The sequence below is a fragment of the Myotis myotis genome, unplaced genomic scaffold, assembly GCF_014108235.1.
Source record: "Myotis myotis isolate mMyoMyo1 unplaced genomic scaffold, mMyoMyo1.p scaffold_m19_p_5, whole genome shotgun sequence".
In the NCBI taxonomy this organism is placed as follows: domain Eukaryota; kingdom Metazoa; phylum Chordata; class Mammalia; order Chiroptera; family Vespertilionidae; genus Myotis; species Myotis myotis.
The window spans coordinates 93,433,366-93,452,016 of record NW_023416357.1 but is presented as its reverse complement, the minus strand read 5'-3'; the positions used below and the strand labels follow the sequence as shown (position 1 = coordinate 93,452,016).

Here is an 18,651-nt window from a genome sequence, read left to right as displayed (position 1 = left end):
ATTTTGAGTTCCCCCACTCGAGTATAGGCTTCATTACTGGCACTCACTTTTCCACCCCTGTGTCTCTAGTGTCTAGTGCAGCCGTGGGCAAACTACGGCCCGCGGGCCGCGTTTGAAATGAATAAAACTAAAAAATAAAAAAAGACAGTACCCTTTTATGTAATGATGTTTACTTTGAATTTGTATTAGTTCACACAAACACTCCATCCATGCTTTTGTTCCGGCCCTCCGGTCCAGTTTAAGAACCCATTGTGGCCCTCAAGTCAAAAAGTTTGCCCACCCCTGGTCTAGTGCCTGGCATATAATGAATCTTCAGCAGCAGGTTGTTGAGGGAATAAATGAAAGACTTTCCCAAGGTCACTCACTGTTGAGGGGTGGGGCAGACTTTGGCCTGGTATCTGTCTGATAGCAGAGCGCACACTGTCTTGTTTGCCGTGCCCATGGAAAATGAGGGTTGCTATTGTTGTGGAGACTGGGCCCTTTGCTGGAACAGCTGTGGGTGCCTGCTGTCCTGTAGGAACCCTTGTCATCTCACCCAGGGCGAGCCTTTCTCCTTTGGAACCTGAAACTGCCCTAGATTTCCCACCACACCGAGCCTGGCCTGCTGTCACAGTACCATTAGGATAGTCAAGGGAACTGTCTCTGAATTAAAAATGGTTCTTTATTCTCTTTCGCCATCAGCACCTCCCACTGTTTGCATCTGGGGTCATGCTAAGCTTGTTCAAGTGGAAAGCAAAACAGTAACCTTATCACACTGTTTGCCATGCTGCTCTCCATGGTATCTGAAATTTTGCTTAAAATAATTTAGGCAGAAAACTCCATGTGTTCTCTGTGCCTGCTAGTGAGACCAGCATAGTGTCTACTTATTTTGGATGACTTATCACAGACACCTCCAAACTGTAATGGCGCTGCAAGGAGCTGAAAAACTGTGTCATGTTCTCTGAGTTTCAATGACCTGCTCATGGTGCTAACAAACCCAGAGAATGTGAAAAACAGTTCTGATTTAAAGTCAGTGTTTGTGCTGCTACCAAACACAGTTTTAGTGTCTGACTATTTGGATTTAAAAAGAGAAAGCTTATTGCTTCTGCCAGATTTTTCCGTTTGGAGATTAACTTCTGTAATGATGCCATTGTGGAAACACAGGAGAAGATAGCTGACTACTCAGCGTGTATGCAAGTTAACAAAGTGCATTTTCCGGCGAGTTATGTGGCTGTTAACCAGATTGGTTGGCTCAATGAGGCATCCTGTGTTAGACAGGTAACATGGGCATGTTCACCTTGGGTAGAAGCTTATGAGGGCCAGGCTGAGTTCAGCAGGCCAGGTTCCTTGTGATGGGAACTTGGAGGCACATTAAGGTTCCAGTGGAGAAGGTTCCTCCTGGGTCAGGGGACACTGATCCCTACAAGACAGCAGTCACCCACAAAACAAGCAGTGTTTGTAACAGTGCTCCAGTGAGCTGGTGCGTTTGAAATGCTTTGTAAACTCTGAAGTGTTATATAAGATGAAGCAATGTCATTTTATTTACTTTTATTTTTAAAAATGTTTTCATTGATTTTAGAGAGAGAGGAAGGGAGAGGGAGGGAGAAACATCAATCAGCTGCCTCCTGCACATGCCCTACTAGGGATGTGCCCTAGGCATTTCCCTGACCAAGAATTGAACCAGTGACCCTTTGGTGCATGGGATGACCCCCCAACCAACTGAGCCACACCGGCCAGGGCATTATGAGGACCATTGCATGTGGATGCAATCCTCAAATTTTGGTTAGCACATGAAATACACCCCCTACTTCACTTGGCTTTTGGACACATCTTTGGCCCTTTCAGTACAAGTTTCTTATCCAGAACGGAAATACCTCACACGTAGATGACAGACTCTTTGTCTTGTTGCATGGGGCAGCTGCATGCCTCTTGTCCTCATTCAGGGCAGAATGTCAGGTTCTGAGCACCGTCAAAGTCACTCAAAATATAGACTGGAATTAGTGATGATTAAGTCTTAGGTTTGTGATTGCAATGCTAACCAATGTTTCAAGCCTGTGTTCTTGAATTCAGGATGAGCTATTACTGACATGAATAGGTAGAAGTATGCTTTTCTCCTGGGCTATTTGATTGTCTTTCTAAAACTTACAGATTACTCTCAGAAACTATGCATCTGTGAGAAACCAAACTTTTAGTTTGATCCATTGCAAACATCTGTATTTATTGTTGAGATTTGACTTTCAGAATTAAATCACAATTGATCCTCTCCAGGTTGACTGGCTTATTGGGGGTGTTACATGCGTCCTGTCCTTTGGGGTTCTCAAATGACTAGCTGTTACTCAGCCTTTTATTTGGCTGCCTTCCTTAAACACCCAGATGTTCTCTTGCTCCCCAGGCCGATGAAATCTTCTTTACTTAAAAGATCCATTGTGGTACTTATATCACCTTAATCTAATAGCATGAGTGGATTTCTTGTGCCTTGCTCCATATTGACCTTGCCAATAGATTAGTTATTGGCTGGTTAAATGGCTTTCTTCATTTTCCTGATATTAATCCTTAAGCTATCGAGCTGTATTTGCCAAGTCCTCCTCTTAGTTTTCCTTTTCATGAATAAACTAGAGGCCCTGTGCACGAAATTCATGCACTGGGGGTGGGGGAGGTGTCCCTCAGCCCAGCCTGCACCCTCTCCAATCTGGGACCCCTTGAGGGATGTCCAACTGCCCATTTAGGCCCGATTCTGGTGGGATCGGGCCTAAACGGGCAGTCGGACATCCCTCTTACAATCCAGGACTGCTGGCTCCCAACCACTCGCCTGCCTGCCTGATTGCCCCTAACCACTTCTGCCTGACAGCCTGATCACCCCCTAACCACTCCCCTGCCAGCCTGATCAACGCCTAACTGTTCCCCTGCTGGCCCGATCGCCCCCAAATGCCCTCCCCTGCTGGCCCAATCACCCCAACTGCGCTCCCCTGCCAGCCCGGTCACCTCCAACAGCCCTCCCCTGCAGGCCTGGTCCCCCCCAACTGGCCTCCCCTGCAGGCCCGGTCATCCCCAACTGCCCTCCCCTGCTGGCCTGGTTGCCCCTAACTGCCTTCCCCTGCTGGCCTGATCGCCCACAACTGCCCTCCCCTGCAGGCCTTCTTGTGGCAGCCATCTTGTGTGTTTTTGCATCAATTTGCATACTGGTCATGACTAATTAGCATATCTGGTTAGGGCATCGTGACCAATTTGCATAGATGTCATCCATGTGGAGCCATGTCACCACCATTGTAACTTCATGGTCAAACTCAGTCTCATTCAGAGTTAGTGTCTGAAGAAGTCCCTGTTGAATAATCGAAGGCACTGTATTAGTTGCCCATTGCTGCGTAACAAATTACCCCAAAATTTAGCAGCTGAAAGCAACAAATGTATACTTGTTTCAGTTTGTGTAGGAAGGAATCCAGGCACAGCTTAGCCATGTGCTCTGGCTTGTGGTGTCTCACAGGGCTGCTGTGGAATCTAAGGACTCAACTGGGGGAGGAGCCATCTCTGCTCCTTGGCTGGTGGCCGACCCCAGGTTCTTGCTGACTGGTGGCTGGATACTTATTTTCCTGCCACCTGGGTCTCCATATGGCAGCTCACGAGATGGCAGCTGACTTTCCTCAGAGTGAGTGAGTGAGGGCACCCAAGATAGAAGCCGCAGTCTTTTATAATTTAACCTTAGAAGTGACATCCATCATTTTTTCCACATTCAGTTCATTAGAAGTGAATCAATAAGCCCAGCCCACACTCAAGGGTGGAGGTTATATAAAAATGTGAACATCAGGGGCCATCTTAGAGTCTGCCTACTGAGGAGCAAAGAATGATATAGTTGGGGTCAGTGTTTTATTATACTAGTATTATTAGAGGCCCAGTGCACGAATTATGCATGGGTGGGGTCTGGCCTGCGGGAGGAGGAGACAGCTGGAGGTTGGCCTGCCAGCCTGCCTTGATCGGGGCCCCATCAGGGCCAGGCCAGCTGGGGGCATAGGCCACAGGCCATTGGCCTGCGGGCCCACCCCCGATTGGGGTAGGGGGGCCAATTGGGGGCAGGGCTGGCCACCGGGAGGGCCTGTGGGTGATGGGCCAGTCAGCCCCACCCCCAAATGGGGTGGGGGGGCTGATTGGGGTTGGAGTTGGCTGGGGGAAGGGCTGCAGGGGGCTTGGCCAGCTACCCCACCCTCCATCTGGGTGGGAGAGGCCAATCGGGCAGGGCAGGCTGGGGGGAGTGGCTGCAGGAGGTTGGCTGTTGGGGTGGGAGGGGGTGATTAGGGGTGGGGCTGGCCAGGGGGAGAGGCTGCAGGCCAATTGGGGTGGTAGGGGCCCATCTGGGGTGGGGCTGGCCATGGGGAGGGGCTGCAGGAGGTTGGCCGGCTGGCCGGCCCTGCCCCCTGTTGGGGTGGGATAGGGTGATCAGGGGCCGCAGGGGGGTTGGCCGGCCACCCTCTCCTCCACTGGGGTGGGAGAGGCCAATCCGGGGAGGGGCTGGGAGGAGGAGCCGCGGGAGGTTGGCCAATTGGCTCCATCCCCGATTGGGCCAGGTTCGATGGCTGCAGTGCGCGTCATAGCGACCTGTCGTTCTGGTTGTTACGGCATTGTGGTCACTGGCTTTTTATATGTATAGACTAGAGGCCCAGTACACAAAAATTTGTGCACTCTTGGGGGGTCCCTCAGCACGGCCTGTGCCCTCTCGCAGTCTGGGACCCCTTGGGGGATATCCACCTGCTGGCTTAGGCCTGCTCCCTGGGGGGATCGGGCCTAAGCTGGCAGTCAGACATCCCTCTAGCAGCCCGGGAGCCCTTGGGGGATGTCCACTTGCCAGTGGGGAGCAGGCCTAAGCTGCAGTCGGACATCCTTAGTGCTGCTAAGGAGGCGGGAGAGGTTCCCACCACCACTGCTGTGCTGGCAGCCATCAGCCTGGCTTGTGGCTGAGCAGAGCTCCCCTGTGGGAGCGCACTGACCACCAGGGGCAGTTCCTGCATTGAGTTCTGCCCCCTGGTGGTCAGTGTGTGTCATAGTGACCAGTCATTCCCAGTTGCTCTGCTGTTAGGGTCAATTTGCATATTACCCTTTTATTATATAGGATAGAAGCCTGGTGCATGGGTGGGGACCAGCTGGTTTGCCCTAAAGGGTGTCTCGGATCACGGTGGGGGTCCCGCAGGGGTGCCTGGCCAGCCTGGGTAAGGGGCTGAGGGCCGTTTTCAGGCTGGCCACACCCCCTTCAGACTGGGGGTCCCCACTGGGGTGCCTGGCCAACCTGGGTGAGAGGCCGGTGGCTGTTTGCAGGCTGGCCAAGCCCCCCAGCAGGGACCCTCACCCCATGGGGATGTGGCCAGCCTGGGTTAGGGGCTGAGGGCCCTTTTCAGGCTGGCCACACATCCCCGGCGACCGAAGCTCCCAGCCTCTCCTTTTTTCTTTTCTTTTTTTCCTGGGATTTATTTATCTTCTATAATTGAAACTTTGTAGCCTTGAACGTAGCCCAGGACCAGTCAAGGCATGCGGGAAGCTTTGCTTCCTCCATCGCTGGGGGCAACCCAAGCCTCCTGCTTGCTCCAACTCTGTGGCCACCGCCATCTTAGTTGGGTTAATTTGTATACTTGCTCCTGATTGACTGGTGGGCCTGACTGGTGGGTGTGGCCTGGGCGTGGCTTCAGCATAGCAGAGGGATGGTTCATTTGCATGTTTCTCTTTTATTATATAGGATGTCATATACGGAATAGAAGTTTCTGATGTGCTCGTTAAAGCTGCAGGAACCTGAAACAAGGCATCAGGCAGTCAGATAGTTGCAGGGGAAGGTTGACTGGCTAGTTTCTAAGAGACCTGCTATAAATTCCTGACTGTCCCAGATCTGTCTCCAGGTGTGAGGTCAAAAATCTGATGTATGCACCTGCCTCCTTCGGTGCAGAAGATTGTGGATTTCTCTTACATGTGCCCACAGAAGCCTGGGGCCTGAGGGCAGAGGCCAGTGGCTTGATTTCCAAAGACATGTGCAGACATCCCGCATGGCCATCTCTTTCTGCCCAGCAGACCTGTGGTGGAGGAAGGAAGCCCAGGTCAGGCAGGATCAGAAGGTCAGGTGGGCAGCATAGCTGGCTTGTGCTGTGTGTTACATGCCAGTTACTCCTTCAGTGGACCTTAGCACCAGGCTCTGCTCACCGGCTGCTTCCAGCTTCATGGTGGGGCGCCCGCCCTGCTCTGAAGGGCACTGCTGTTATCTTAACAAACTTTGTAAATCTCATTTCTTTGTGCCGCCTCCTCTCAAATTCTGTTTTCTACTAACATCAAACTTAGTTAGCTCTTTAAAAGTCAGACTTTTGTACATAACTTATTGTAAAAGACTTGACCCTCCTAGCCGTCACCCTTCCCATTTCCCACTCCCCACAAGCAACTGCTATAAACTTTTTTTTTTTTTGTTAGCCCTCACCTGAGGATATTTTTCCCCATTGGTTTTTTAGAGAGAGTGGAAGGAGGTGGGGAAAGGAAAACAAAACATCCATGTGATAGAGACACAAATCAATTGATTGCATCCCACATGGGCCCCACTTGGGTCAGGGATTGAACCTGCAACCCAGGTACATTCCCTTGACCAGGTATCGAACCCGCGACCCTTCAGTGTGCGGGCTGAAACTCAGTATGCTCACACTGAGTCATGCCGGCCAGGGCACTGCTTTAACCCTTTTAACCAATTCTTTTGGTAGTTACCTTGATATCTCTGAATAACGTGTCTGTTGCCACTTGCTGATTTCTCCACTGTAGGTGCTATCTATTGATTTCTCTCTGTGGAAGATGATGATTAGCTTTCTTTGATCTTTCCGCCCCCACAAAACACACACACACCCTCCAGCACAGACATATAATCTTTTTGGTTAGATCTCTGGTCCATGATTACATTATTATGACTCTGAAAATGCCATCCAGCTGAGCTGTGAGGTACATAATCATTATTTTTGCACAGCTTTTTTATTTCTTTCGAGTTAATACTTATCATTTTATTTTAACTTGGTTGATGTCCTATGTACTTAATACTAATTCATCTCCAAATGTTCTCTTAGTTATGTAGATTTCCTCAGTATGCTCACACTGAGGCAGCTGCCACACCTGGAGTCCTCTGGCCTCTGTGGCTGGAAGCCTGGCTGCTCTGTGACCCTGCTTCCCCCACTTCACAGCTGCCATTGCCACAGGGGCCGCTGCTGCTCCTCCTCCCGGGATTGAGATGCAGTTCACATACCATACGAGTACTCAATTCAGGGGGTTTCGGTATATTCACAAGATTGTGTAACCATCATCACTCTCAAATTTCAAAACATTTTATCACCCCCAAAAGAAGTCCTATGGTACTCAATTGCAATCATTCCCCATCTCTTCTTCCCATTCCTGGAAGCCAATGTTTTTTTCTCCTTTTAAACATTTTGTATAAATGGGATCATGAAATACGAGGCTTTTTGTATCTGGCTTCTTTCACTTAGCATGATGTTTTTAAGGCTCATCTGTGTGTAGCATGTACTACTACCCCATTCTTTTTAATGGCTGAATACTATTCCATTGTATGGCTAGACCCCATTTTCTTTACCCATCAGTCACCTGTATATGTTGTTTTTACTTTTTGTTGTTATGAATGACTTTCTCACTCATGTTAGTGTTGGGTCCCCTATTTCTTGGAATCTCTGTTTTCCTGTAAGTAGATTTCTTCTCTTTTCTAGTTTTTGAGAGGTTGTATATCTGCAAGTGCCTTCACCTGCTTCTCATGTGGTTTGGCGTGGCGCATCATTCTAGCTCGGAGAGCCTTCCCTGGAGGACGGCGACGGTGTCACTCATTGCTTTCCAGCCCACAGCCTGCGGTTCAGAAACCCCGTGCCATTTCCCATTTCCCTCTGCTGCAGAATTCTGCCTTCCCGCTGGAGCTCTGTGCCCTCTCTTTGTCCCCATGCTGAGACCTCACCGCGAGGTGTGAGAGCACGGTGTGTCTTCCTGCAGCCGCCCTTGGGGCTCCCCCAGCTCAGCTCTCCTGTCTCCTGGTTCCGGGGCATTTCTGGAATTATATCTTTGTTTTTGTCCTCTCTGTGTTATGTCCTCCCCACCCCACTTTTTTTTTTTTTTTTTTTAACTCTTCTCATGTGGTAACTCTTCATTTCTTGTTTTCCGTTTCATACCCTTTGGCTCTATTTTTCTGGACATTTTCTTACCTCCTGGTCTTTACTAGTATATCTAGTGTTCCCTTTGGCTATCACAGTTTTGCTCTCCAAAAGAGCTTTTTCGCTCTCTCTGTGTTATTTTTTTCTCCTTTTAAAATAAATATTGCTCTATTTTGTTTCTCAGCTACACCATCTCCTCTCTCTCTCTGGGAATATTACTAATAGCTTGCTTGCTCTTGAAGTGTACTTCTCCCTAAATTGTTTCTCTTTCCGATGAGTTATTTTTCTCTGTCTGGTTATTCTGGTCCCTGTCTTTCCAACTTAGGTGCTCGTCTCAAGTGGAAGGTGATTCTGGCTGTCTATCAGAGGCAGGTGTGGGGACTAAAACAGATTTAGAATCTCTCATCATTTCCTGGGGGTGATCTGGCTCTGCTGTTTCACTGGAGAGACCCTCCTCCCTCAAATTGATCTCTTCATATCTTTCCCCTCCAGTTAGTTAGATTTACAGGAAAATACTTTCTCTTCCTTTGCTTACAAGTATAGGTTGGCTGCCAGCTATTCTGGGAATGGGGAGGAGGGAGGAGGTGGTAGAACCTTGAAATCAGTGTGTTTTATTTATGTCCCTGTTTTCCATAAGATACCTTTGCCTTTAACTTAGTCCAAACCTATGGTTTTACCTTTTCCGGAGAAGGAACCCTAGCCGCCAGTAACTTCCCTCTGAGCCCCGTGCTCCTTCCCACTCCCGAGAGCCTGGTGCTAGCGATCGCTCGGCCTTTTGCGGGTTGTTTCGTTCTTATCAGATGGTGTTTGGTGTTGCTCACTCAGCTAAGAATGACATTTTCTCCGGTCCAGTTACTTACTTGCTTCTTAGCTTCTAAAATTCGATTGTCTTATTTCTTCTCTCATTCTCTTTCTCCTTAAGGTCGTGAGGCCTTTAGAAAGGACTTTTTGAATTGGTTTTTTTTTTTTTTTTTTAATTTATTGCTTAAAGTATTACAAAGGGTATTACATATGTGTCCATTTTATCCCCCCGCCCTAGACAGTCCCCTAGCCTCCCCTATCCCCCAATGTCTTATGTCCACTGGTTATGCTTATATGCATGCATACCAGTCCTTTAGTTGATCTCTTACCCCCCTACCTCCTGCCCCCCAACCCTCCCCAGCCTTCCCGCTGCAGTTTGACAATCTGTTTGAGGCAGCTCTGCCTCTGTATCTATTATTGTTCAAAAGTTTATAATGGTCTCTATTATCCATGAATGAGTGAGATCATGTGGTATTTTTCCTTCATTGACTGGCTTATTTCACTTAGCATAATGCTCTCCAGTTCCATCCATGACGTTGCAAATGGTAAGAGTTCCTTCTTTTTTACAGCAGCATAGCATTCCATCGTGTAGATGTACCACGGTTTTCTAATCCATTCATCTACTGATGGGCACTTAGGCTGTTTCCAGATCTTAGCTATGGTGAATTGTGCTGCTATGAACATAGGGGTGCATATATCCTTTCTGATTGGTGTTTCTGGTTTCTTGGGATATATTCCTAGAAGTGGGATCACAGGGTCAAATGGGAGTTCCATTTTCAGTTTTTTAAGGAAACTCCATACTGTCTTCCATAGTGGCTGCACCAGTCTGCATTCCCACCTGAATTGGTATTTTAATAGGATTCTGAGAAGATGTGAATGTAAATTAGTGTGTCAATCTGTCAACTTTACCTGGAAGTCCTTTACAGTTTTTTTAAGCACCTATTTCAGGCTTTAGGTTGTTGCTTGATCACTCCCTATGGTAGGGGTGGAGCTGTAGTCACCACCTGGGTGGGAACAACTTAGGATTTCATCCTTGTGTGCTCCCTGTTGTCACTCAGGGGCTTGCTGCCTCTGTGGGCTCTAACCAGCTGTGGTCTGGTGGAGGCTTAGCGAGGGAGCTGGAGTGGAGCCACAGGGCAGTTCAGGCTCAGCGACCCTCATTTTTGCCCAGACTTTGCCCACTTCACTGTCTCCCTTAGTGCCACTGCCTTTCACCCATCCCCTCATCTCTCAGATCCCAGTCACTGCAGGGCTGGCCGTAGGTTTCTCCTTTGCCTCATGGCCACCTCATCACACTGTGCTGGGCTCCCAGGGGCTTCACCTCGCAGACACCTGGAAGCTGGATCTGCACAGTCGTTGCTCATTTCCGACTTGGCTGGTCCATGTTCTTACTGCCGCCACTGGGTCTTTTTCTTAACTGCTGGGGCAGCTCTTTCCTGTTCTTGTTCTACTTTTACTGCAATTATCTGGCTCATTCCCAGCTTTTATTTACTTACTCTTCTCTACAAAGTAACCATACATGGGTATATACCTAAAAGTAGAAATACCTATTGGTGTCAGCCATGTTAATTATTTTTAATGGAAGTTTTTCTTTTAATTTTTAAATTTTACACAGTAAAGCCCTCCAGGTTGATCCAGGCTGTTCAGTTGGCTGTTTAGAGAGCACGGAGCATGCTGTGTTCAAGAGCATTTACTGAATTGCTTTGTTTTGATTTAGTCTGGGCCTAAGTCAAACCCCTCCTACTCCCTTGAACCTTTTGTCTTCCCTGCTTTCAATGTCCAACCTCTGCAAAGGCCAGCGCCCTAATTCAAGCCTCTATTGTATCTTACGTGGACTAATGCCGCACGGTGTTTCCTTCTTACCCCTCCATCTACCCTCTGTCTAGTCATCGCACACATCAAATATTTACAGAGAATGTACCACCCCCTACAATACTTAAGACAGACTCAAGTCCCACCTCTCCATCATTCAGTCTTCCTAAAACATTGTTTTACAAACATCACTGCACATGCAAAGCCTTTCATGTCTACTAATTAAAGCCACAGCTTCTTCACCTGACCTCCATGTCCTTCCTCTCCTCTCAACTTCACCTCTCAACACCCTGCCGGTTCCTGCGCTCACCTGGGAGCCAGTCTCTCTATGCATTGCGATTGTGCACTGGTTTTAGAGGTTTTCCAGAGCTTTCACTTTAAGTACAGTTTATCAGTGCCAGCTCTTATTGGTTCCATGTGCACTCTGACCGCCACTACCAGTTCACTTGGATCTAGGCAGGCACAGCCTCACAGGAGAACTTTTTATTGGGAAAAAAACCACATTTGACCTATGTAAAGGATTCAAGTATATATAGGCTCTTCTGTCTTCCAGCCCACTGTCTGTTTCCCCCTGGAATGTGCATCTGTCTCTAGGACAGTTATTCCATTTTTAAATGTGTGTTATCATTCACTTTATTGCACTGTTCCATTGGGTGGAAATGTCGCAATGTTGAAGTAATTAGTAATTTGTGATTCTTTTTCCCTCTTAAAAAGAGCTTTTTCTCTGGAAAAGCTACTTGGAAAAGAATATATATATTCTTCACCTGAGGTCAGGTGAAGAAGCTGTGGCTTTAATGAATAGTCATTAAAGGCTTTGCATGTGCAGTGATGTTTGTAAAATAATGTTTTAGGAAGACTGAATGATGGAGAGGCGGGACTTGAGTCTTTCTTAAGTATTGTAGGGGGTGGTACATTCTCTGTAAATATTTGATGTGTGCGATGACTAGACAGAGGGTAGATATGTGTGTATACACACACACACACACATATTAGTGGCCTGGTGCACGGGAGGGGAAGGGGGTTCCCCCAGCCCAGCCTGCACCCTCTCCAATCGGGGACATCTCTCTCTCACAATCTGGGACTGCTGGCTCCTAACCGCTCACCTGCCTGCCTGCCTGATTGCCCCTAACTTCCGCTGCCTGATTGCCCCCAACCCCTTTGCCTGCCTGCCTGCCTGCCTGGTCACCCCTAACTGCCCTCCCCTGCCAGCCTGATCTCGCCCCTAACTGCTCTCCCCTGCTGGCCTGATGGCCCTTAACTGCCCTCCCCTGCTGGTCTGGTCGCCCCCAACTGCCCTCCCTGCCAGCCTGATTGCCTCTAACTGCCTCTGCCTCAGCCCCCAGCACCATGGCTTTGTCCAGAAGGAAGTCAGATGTCTGGAAGATGGCCGGTTGACCCAGTCTAATTAACATATTACCCTTTTATTAGTGTGTGTATACATGTGTGTGTGTGTGTGTGTACGTGTGTGTGTATATATTTTTTTTCTGGAAGAATAATGTTTGATTACTGTTAAAATATTTATGGAATGTCTTTTTTTCCCTAAAGTGGTGCCCAACCTTTGGAATGTCGATGGAGAAGTCACTGTTGCCGAGCAGAAGCCGGGAGAAGTTGCTGAGGAACTAGCGAGCTCCTATGAAAGAAAGCTCATCGAGGTAAGGCTTGGTGTCTGCGCCTTTATCACTGATGTTGGCTGCCTTGGGGACTTCCCAGGAATAGGCCCAGCCTGCTAAACATTTGTTAGCAAAACAGCCAAAGCACTGCACTTGATAAAGAAAGGTAAGAGCTGGTTCTTTGAAACATATTATTTACTTGAAAATTTGGGTACTTTTGTCCAGGAAATAAAAGACATAAATATGTAATGTTAAAAATAAGAAAACATATCTACCCTTGGATTTGGAGAGAATATCACATACAACTTTGGGCTCACAAATGTGAAAATATGGATGAAATGGACTGTTTTATTTTCTAAGATAACATTTCTAAGATAACAAAATTGATTGACAATGAGGCAAACTGCCTGAAGGGTACCAAAAAGCTGGTGGAAGAAAGTTATAAAAGTAATTAAACAACTGTTTCCCTGGAAGGTAGCAAGCCTGGATGGTTTTATGGTAGTTTCTAGGAAACCCTTCAAGCCTGCTGAAAAGCCCTTTGCTATTTATATTTCCTTAAAGCATAATCTATGGAGATATATATATATATATATATATATATATATATATATATATATTTGTATTTATATAGCTGTATCTATGCATAGATCGTATCTCTGTATCTTAGTTCAAGTGTGCTTTACTTTGATATAAAAACCCAACAAAGATAGTCTAAGAAAAAATACTATAGACTCACCTCATTTGTACACAGATGCATAAAAATTCTAGAAAGAGATTACGCAAATTCAGTCACACATTAAAGGAACAATCCATATAAAAGTAGGATTTATATAGGATTTCAAGGATAGCTTAGTATGTTGGGAAATTCATCAAGTCAGCTCATTGATAGATCAAAAGGAAAAAAACAGACATTGATCTTGATGGTTACTGAAAAGCCATTTGATAATATTGATCATTGATATGTGATAAAAATATTATTTACAAATGAAGACTAAAGATACTTCTTTGATATGATAAAGTTGTTTATTTCAAAAAATCAGAAACCATTAATTATCCCCATACTCAATGGGAAAGCTGGGAGGCTAGTTTCTGATTACATAACTGGTATATAAAATACATATAGGTGTGTGTATATGGTGGCCATATGGTGGTGTTTATTACAAGTCACTTATGTTTGCATGTGTACACACATCTGAGAATACAGTCATACCTTCCAGTTATTGTCAGACCCACTTGCATGTGTTTTTGTTAGCTGCCAGAGAGTGAAATGTTGAATTCCACCGCAGAAGAAGCAGTGGGTGGTTTTAGAACAAGCATGTCAAACTCAAAGGCTAACACGGGCCAAATAAACGAGGCATGTGGCCTGTGGGCCTCGAGTTTGACATTCTTGGTGTAGAGATTTCTCTGCTTCTGTGATGCCCTGACCCTGGGAGCAGTAGAGTTGATTGTTATCATCAACGAGCTGAGATGTTGAGGCTGAAGCACACATGTTCCTTCAGTGGAACATACCATTCCAGATAGATTTTTCTTTATTTTGGTTGTAAAGTGAGGTTCTGTCAGTGATCTTTCATGTGTGAATATTATTAGCATTTCATTGCAGCAAGACTTTTGCGGGACCCTCTCTGTTAGCATTAATCGAGCTCTTTACAGTGTTTTGTGTGATGCTTGTTTTGTCATTCTATGAATGAGTTGGCTTTTGCCAAGAAAGGGTTGTAAACACGTGTTGGAGTGGAGTGATGAAAGAATGTGAGGGAGAAGTTGATGTACTTCTCTTTCCATTTCAGAAGAAGAAACATCTCAATGTAAGTAACATAATTACTTAAAGTACCCCAACATTTGAATTACTTTTGTGACTCATCCCTATCAAAAGGGAATTCCTGAGCATTCTTTTTTACATGTCTCTCAAAGCATTAAAACCACCTCATCCGCCCGGCTGGTGTGGTTGAGTGGTTGAGCCTTGACCTATGAACCAGGAGGTCACGGTTCTATTCTCGGTCAGGGCACATGCTCTATCCCCAGTGTGGGACTTGTAGGAGGTGGCCAATCAATGATTCTCTCTCATTGTTGATGTTTCTATCTCTCTCTCCCTTTCCCTTCCTCTCTGAATCAATAAAAAATATATTTAAAAAAATTTACCTCACCCATTTGCACACAAACCCTGAACACTACATATTCATGCTCAGTGACCCAGCATCTCGAATCTGGACAGCTCAGAACCCAAAGTCAACACGAAGCCATCATTCATTAGCTGGGGAGTGTCAGGAGCCAAGGACTGGAGGTAGAAAGATTGTTCTTGACACCCTGTGATGGTTAACTTTTGGAAATGAGTGGCAGGAGTAGGTTAATCGGGTAGGGGAGAAATGTTAGTATAAACACACTAATTATAAACCAGCTACTGTAGTACCAGCAGCCAGCTGTGGGTGCACACTTTTATTTCCAGGCACCATGCTAAGGCTTTTACAGAGTTGGACTGCCAGTCCTCAGCAGCATCCTGTGAGGAAGATACTGCTCACAGATGGCGTTTTGAGAAGTTAAGTAACTTGCCCCAGAGTTTCCAGCTGGTCAGAAGCAGAGCTGGTTTCAAATCAGCCAGGCCCTCCAGCACCCGAGCTCAGACTCATAACCCTGCTCTGCTCCAGAAGGTGAGCTCATCGAGGGAACGAAAGGTGGACTGGACAGCAGAGAAGGCTCATCATGGTTAAAAGAATGACCGGAAGGAGCGGAGGGGAAAGCCAGCCATAGGTAACAGCTTTGAAACTGCTGGGTCCCTCTCACACCCTTAGTTATTACAGAAGAAGGGGATGGAGGTGTCTTGTATGGTTGGAATTACCTGCTTCTGAAGCAAATTGTGATAGAACACCAGCTGGGAGCTCTTTGGGAACTGGGAGCATTATCTTTTTAATTGTATATTCATTGCCTGACACAGCTCCTGCATATGGTGGGAGCCCCATAAATATTGAAGGGAGCAACAGTCTATTGAATGGATTCAGCTGTTCAGAGTCATGGCTAAAGAGCGATAGGTGTGACTCTGGAACCCCAGATTGAAAGTGAGTTGTGCCATGGCCTCACCAGGGCTCAGCACAGCCTGGTGGGAGGGATTAGGTATCTAATAGGAGGGAACATGGTTCTTTAGAGGAGGCAGACTTTTTCTGGCTCTCAGTGTTAGGGGAAAGTTTAGGTTGCAGAGCCTGGAGAGGACATTGAGTAACAGACAGATGGATGCTACCAACTCACTTAGCTCATACTTATATAGTGCCTTCCAGTGCCCAGCCCTTAGCTTCCTTTCTCTACCTGCAGTGGCTTCCCTACCCTGGGAGATGCTTCTGGGATATGAGCCACAAAAAGTGTGAGGTCATAGGAGATGCCCCTCAAATGGCATTTACCTCTCTAGGTGGAGTTCTTTCTTTGACTGCAAAGGCATTGATGGTTCATCTATGAATAGCATTTGCTCTTTGTTACCCAAGTCTGGTCCTGGGTTATAAGGATGAACCAGACACCATGCCTGTCTTCAGTGAGCTCCCAGCTCTCAGGGGTTAAGTAGATGTGTCTGTTATGATCCTCAGGAAGCAGGGTGAGGTGCAGACATAGTTATGCCTGCCTCCTGGGGTCCTAGCGCCATGTCTGTAACAGCAGTTCTGCAGAGGTAGTGCACTTAGCTGGAGCTTCTAGAATGTTCCTCCTTTTTTCTTTGGGATTGTTAGTAATGACACTTGGAATTTCTTTTGTAAAGTTCTCCCTCTTGTAGCTCTAGATATCAGAGAAAATGGATTTGTTGTTACCGTGGGTTTTGAAGATACAAGTTATTGGGCACTCCAGGATAGATCCTTTCTAAGATTTTTCTTTAGCTTTTTAAGCACAGTTCCTTTGCCAGAGGTTCTCAACCTGTGGGTCACGACCCCTGAAAAGACATCCTGCGTATCAGATATTTACATTACGATTCGTAACAGTAGCAACATTACAGTTATGAAGCAGCAACGAAAATAATTTTATGGTTGGGTCACCACAACATGAGGAGCTGTATTAAAGGGCCGCGGCATTAGGAAGGTTGAGAACCACTGGAGACTCACCTCCAGAGATTTGTCTTTTCTTTCCCAGCAATAGCCGTCAAGAAGAATGCAAAATGTGGGCAGCCTTTGGCCTGCCATCCTGCATCTCTTCGCTGCTGCCTTCTGCAGCCTAGTGGCTTAGAGGGCACACGATACCCTGCATCAGACAGACCGAGCCCAGTTCGTCACTTACTGCCACGTGTTACTGGGCAGGCCACGTGACCTCTCTACACCTCAGTTTTCCCGTCAGTAAACCAGTAGCACAAACTTGTAGGGTGGCTGTGAGAATTAAGTAGAGAGCATCTGGCTTAGTGCTTGTGGTGGACAGGAGGTACCGTGTACCTTCCTGCCTCCCTTCTGATCTCCTTGGGAGGAATGCTCTCCCCACCATTGCTGCCTTGGTGGAGGAGTGAGTCTGAGTCCCCTGCCCTCCTTTGCCCCAGAAGTGCCATGTGACCTGTGCCGGGGACTTCTATAAGAAGAGCAGAGATGCTTGGGAGGCTCCTGGGCTCAGCTGGTTCCTGTACTAAACCTGCTGGAGCTGCTCAGGATGCAGCCCTTCTCTGAGCCCAGTGCTCCCACTTTCCTGACTGGCGCAGCGAGTCCTTTTTAGCTTAGGAGGGAAGTATTTCTGTTACCTCCAAAGTCCCCTGGCTCATCTGCGGCTTGTACATGCATGTGATCGGCAGATGTCATTTCCTTCATTCCCTTTCCACCCTTGCTTACCAGGGCTGCTTTGTCCTGCCTTCTTCATCCCTCCACATACCCCGCCTCCCCCCAGCCCCCCCATCCTGCTTTGCCCCTGCTGTGTGCTCACCTTGGACCTATCTTCATGCTGTCAGTCCACCCTCTGCAGACAGATCTTGACTTCCTCCCAGGTGGTGGGACTCAGCTAAACAGTTGATTGATTTTTCAAATTTTAGGGTACTTATCATTTACCCTGTGAGTGTATTTAGTCCCTGAATTTTTGCTCAGGGGGTGACATAAATGGTATATTAGCAATGTTTATTCTCATTATGATGGCAGAGTTACTATTAATGGAAAAGTAAGCTTCAGCATCAAGCTCATAAAAAATACATTCATAATCACACACTGTAGATAACAGAATGTGATCATCATTTTAATAAAATGTGAAAGTTCCCAAGCAGCCGGAGCCTTGGGAGCAGTTACACCGCCAGCACTTGCTTCGTAATTGGCACCAGTGGGTTCCAACACTTGATCCATCTGAGAGTCATTTTTGTGCAAAAGAAGATGGGCTTTAAATAAAATACCAGATTCAGGATGAAGGCTCTGAGTGAGATCAAATTAAACTGATACTCTAAAGTGAGATGTGAGCTTGTTTTTATTTATTCCTTTAATTGCTTCATGCTGAGTGATGGAAGCCAGGCTCTGACCTCGTGTCAGGGGAGAAAGGTCTTCTCGCCCGGCAAACAGCATCTACGTGCTTGCTAGAATGAGTGAAAACTGGCAAGGAGGTCTCTTTTCTAGAGGGCTAGCTGTAATCCTCCCTGAAGCATGAGTAACCAACAAGGCTAAACCTCAAAGGAATTCTTAAACTCTTTTTACTATGGAAAAGTTGAAAATATAGAAAAATGGAAGAGTGATAGATGTGGCTTCTGGAACCCCATATGGAAAGTGAGTTGTACCATCATGGCTCAGAGCATCCTGCTGGGAGGGATTAGGTTCTAATAGGAGGAAACATGGACTCTCTTTAGAGGAAGGAAACGTTATGATGTGCATTAAGCTCACAGGGTCAATGACAAGGACCCTAAAATATGAAAAACCTATCAGCAGCTAGCTGAGCCCTTCCTGCCACTGGGAGGAAGTGAAGGTCTGTTGCAGCGGGAGGACTGGCAGTGTTGAAGCACAGGCCAAGGAGAGCACAGCAGGGGTAGACTACGCAAGACGTGGGGCAGAATAAGAAGGTGGGCCCAGCGAGCCTCCACCGGCCCGTACCTGGCGTCAGCAGTTAGTAACTCCGGGCCAGTCTTGCTTCATCTTGGTCCTGGCCCACTGCTCAGTCTACAGTGGTATTTTGAAGCAAATCCAAGATTTCACATTATTTCATTTCTAAGTATGTCAGGATATCTCTATAAAAGATAAGAGCTCTTTGAAAAAAACAACACTCCCCCCCCCCCCCAAATCATTAAAAAGCCTTATAAAGGAGGCCCACTCCTGTTCCAGTGAATCTCCAATGGAGTATCAGTGAGGGACACCTTACAGCATCTTTCAGGGGCCCCTTGCTCACCGCTCGCC

At 46.9% G+C, this 18,651-nt stretch overlaps 1 protein-coding gene across 9 annotated transcripts in view; it reads left to right on the top strand.

Annotated features, from left to right (window-relative positions):
• SNX29 (sorting nexin 29) overlaps nt 1–18,651 on the top strand; it is a 453,538-nt gene that overhangs the window by 226,466 nt on the left and 208,421 nt on the right. For all 9 annotated transcript variants that reach the window (XM_036308068.1, XM_036308069.1, XM_036308070.1 and 6 more), the window contains one exon: nt 12,285–12,391. In XM_036308068.1, coding sequence (XP_036163961.1) covers nt 12,285–12,391 — 107 coding nt within the window. The remainder of the gene's footprint in view (nt 1–12,284; nt 12,392–18,651) is intronic.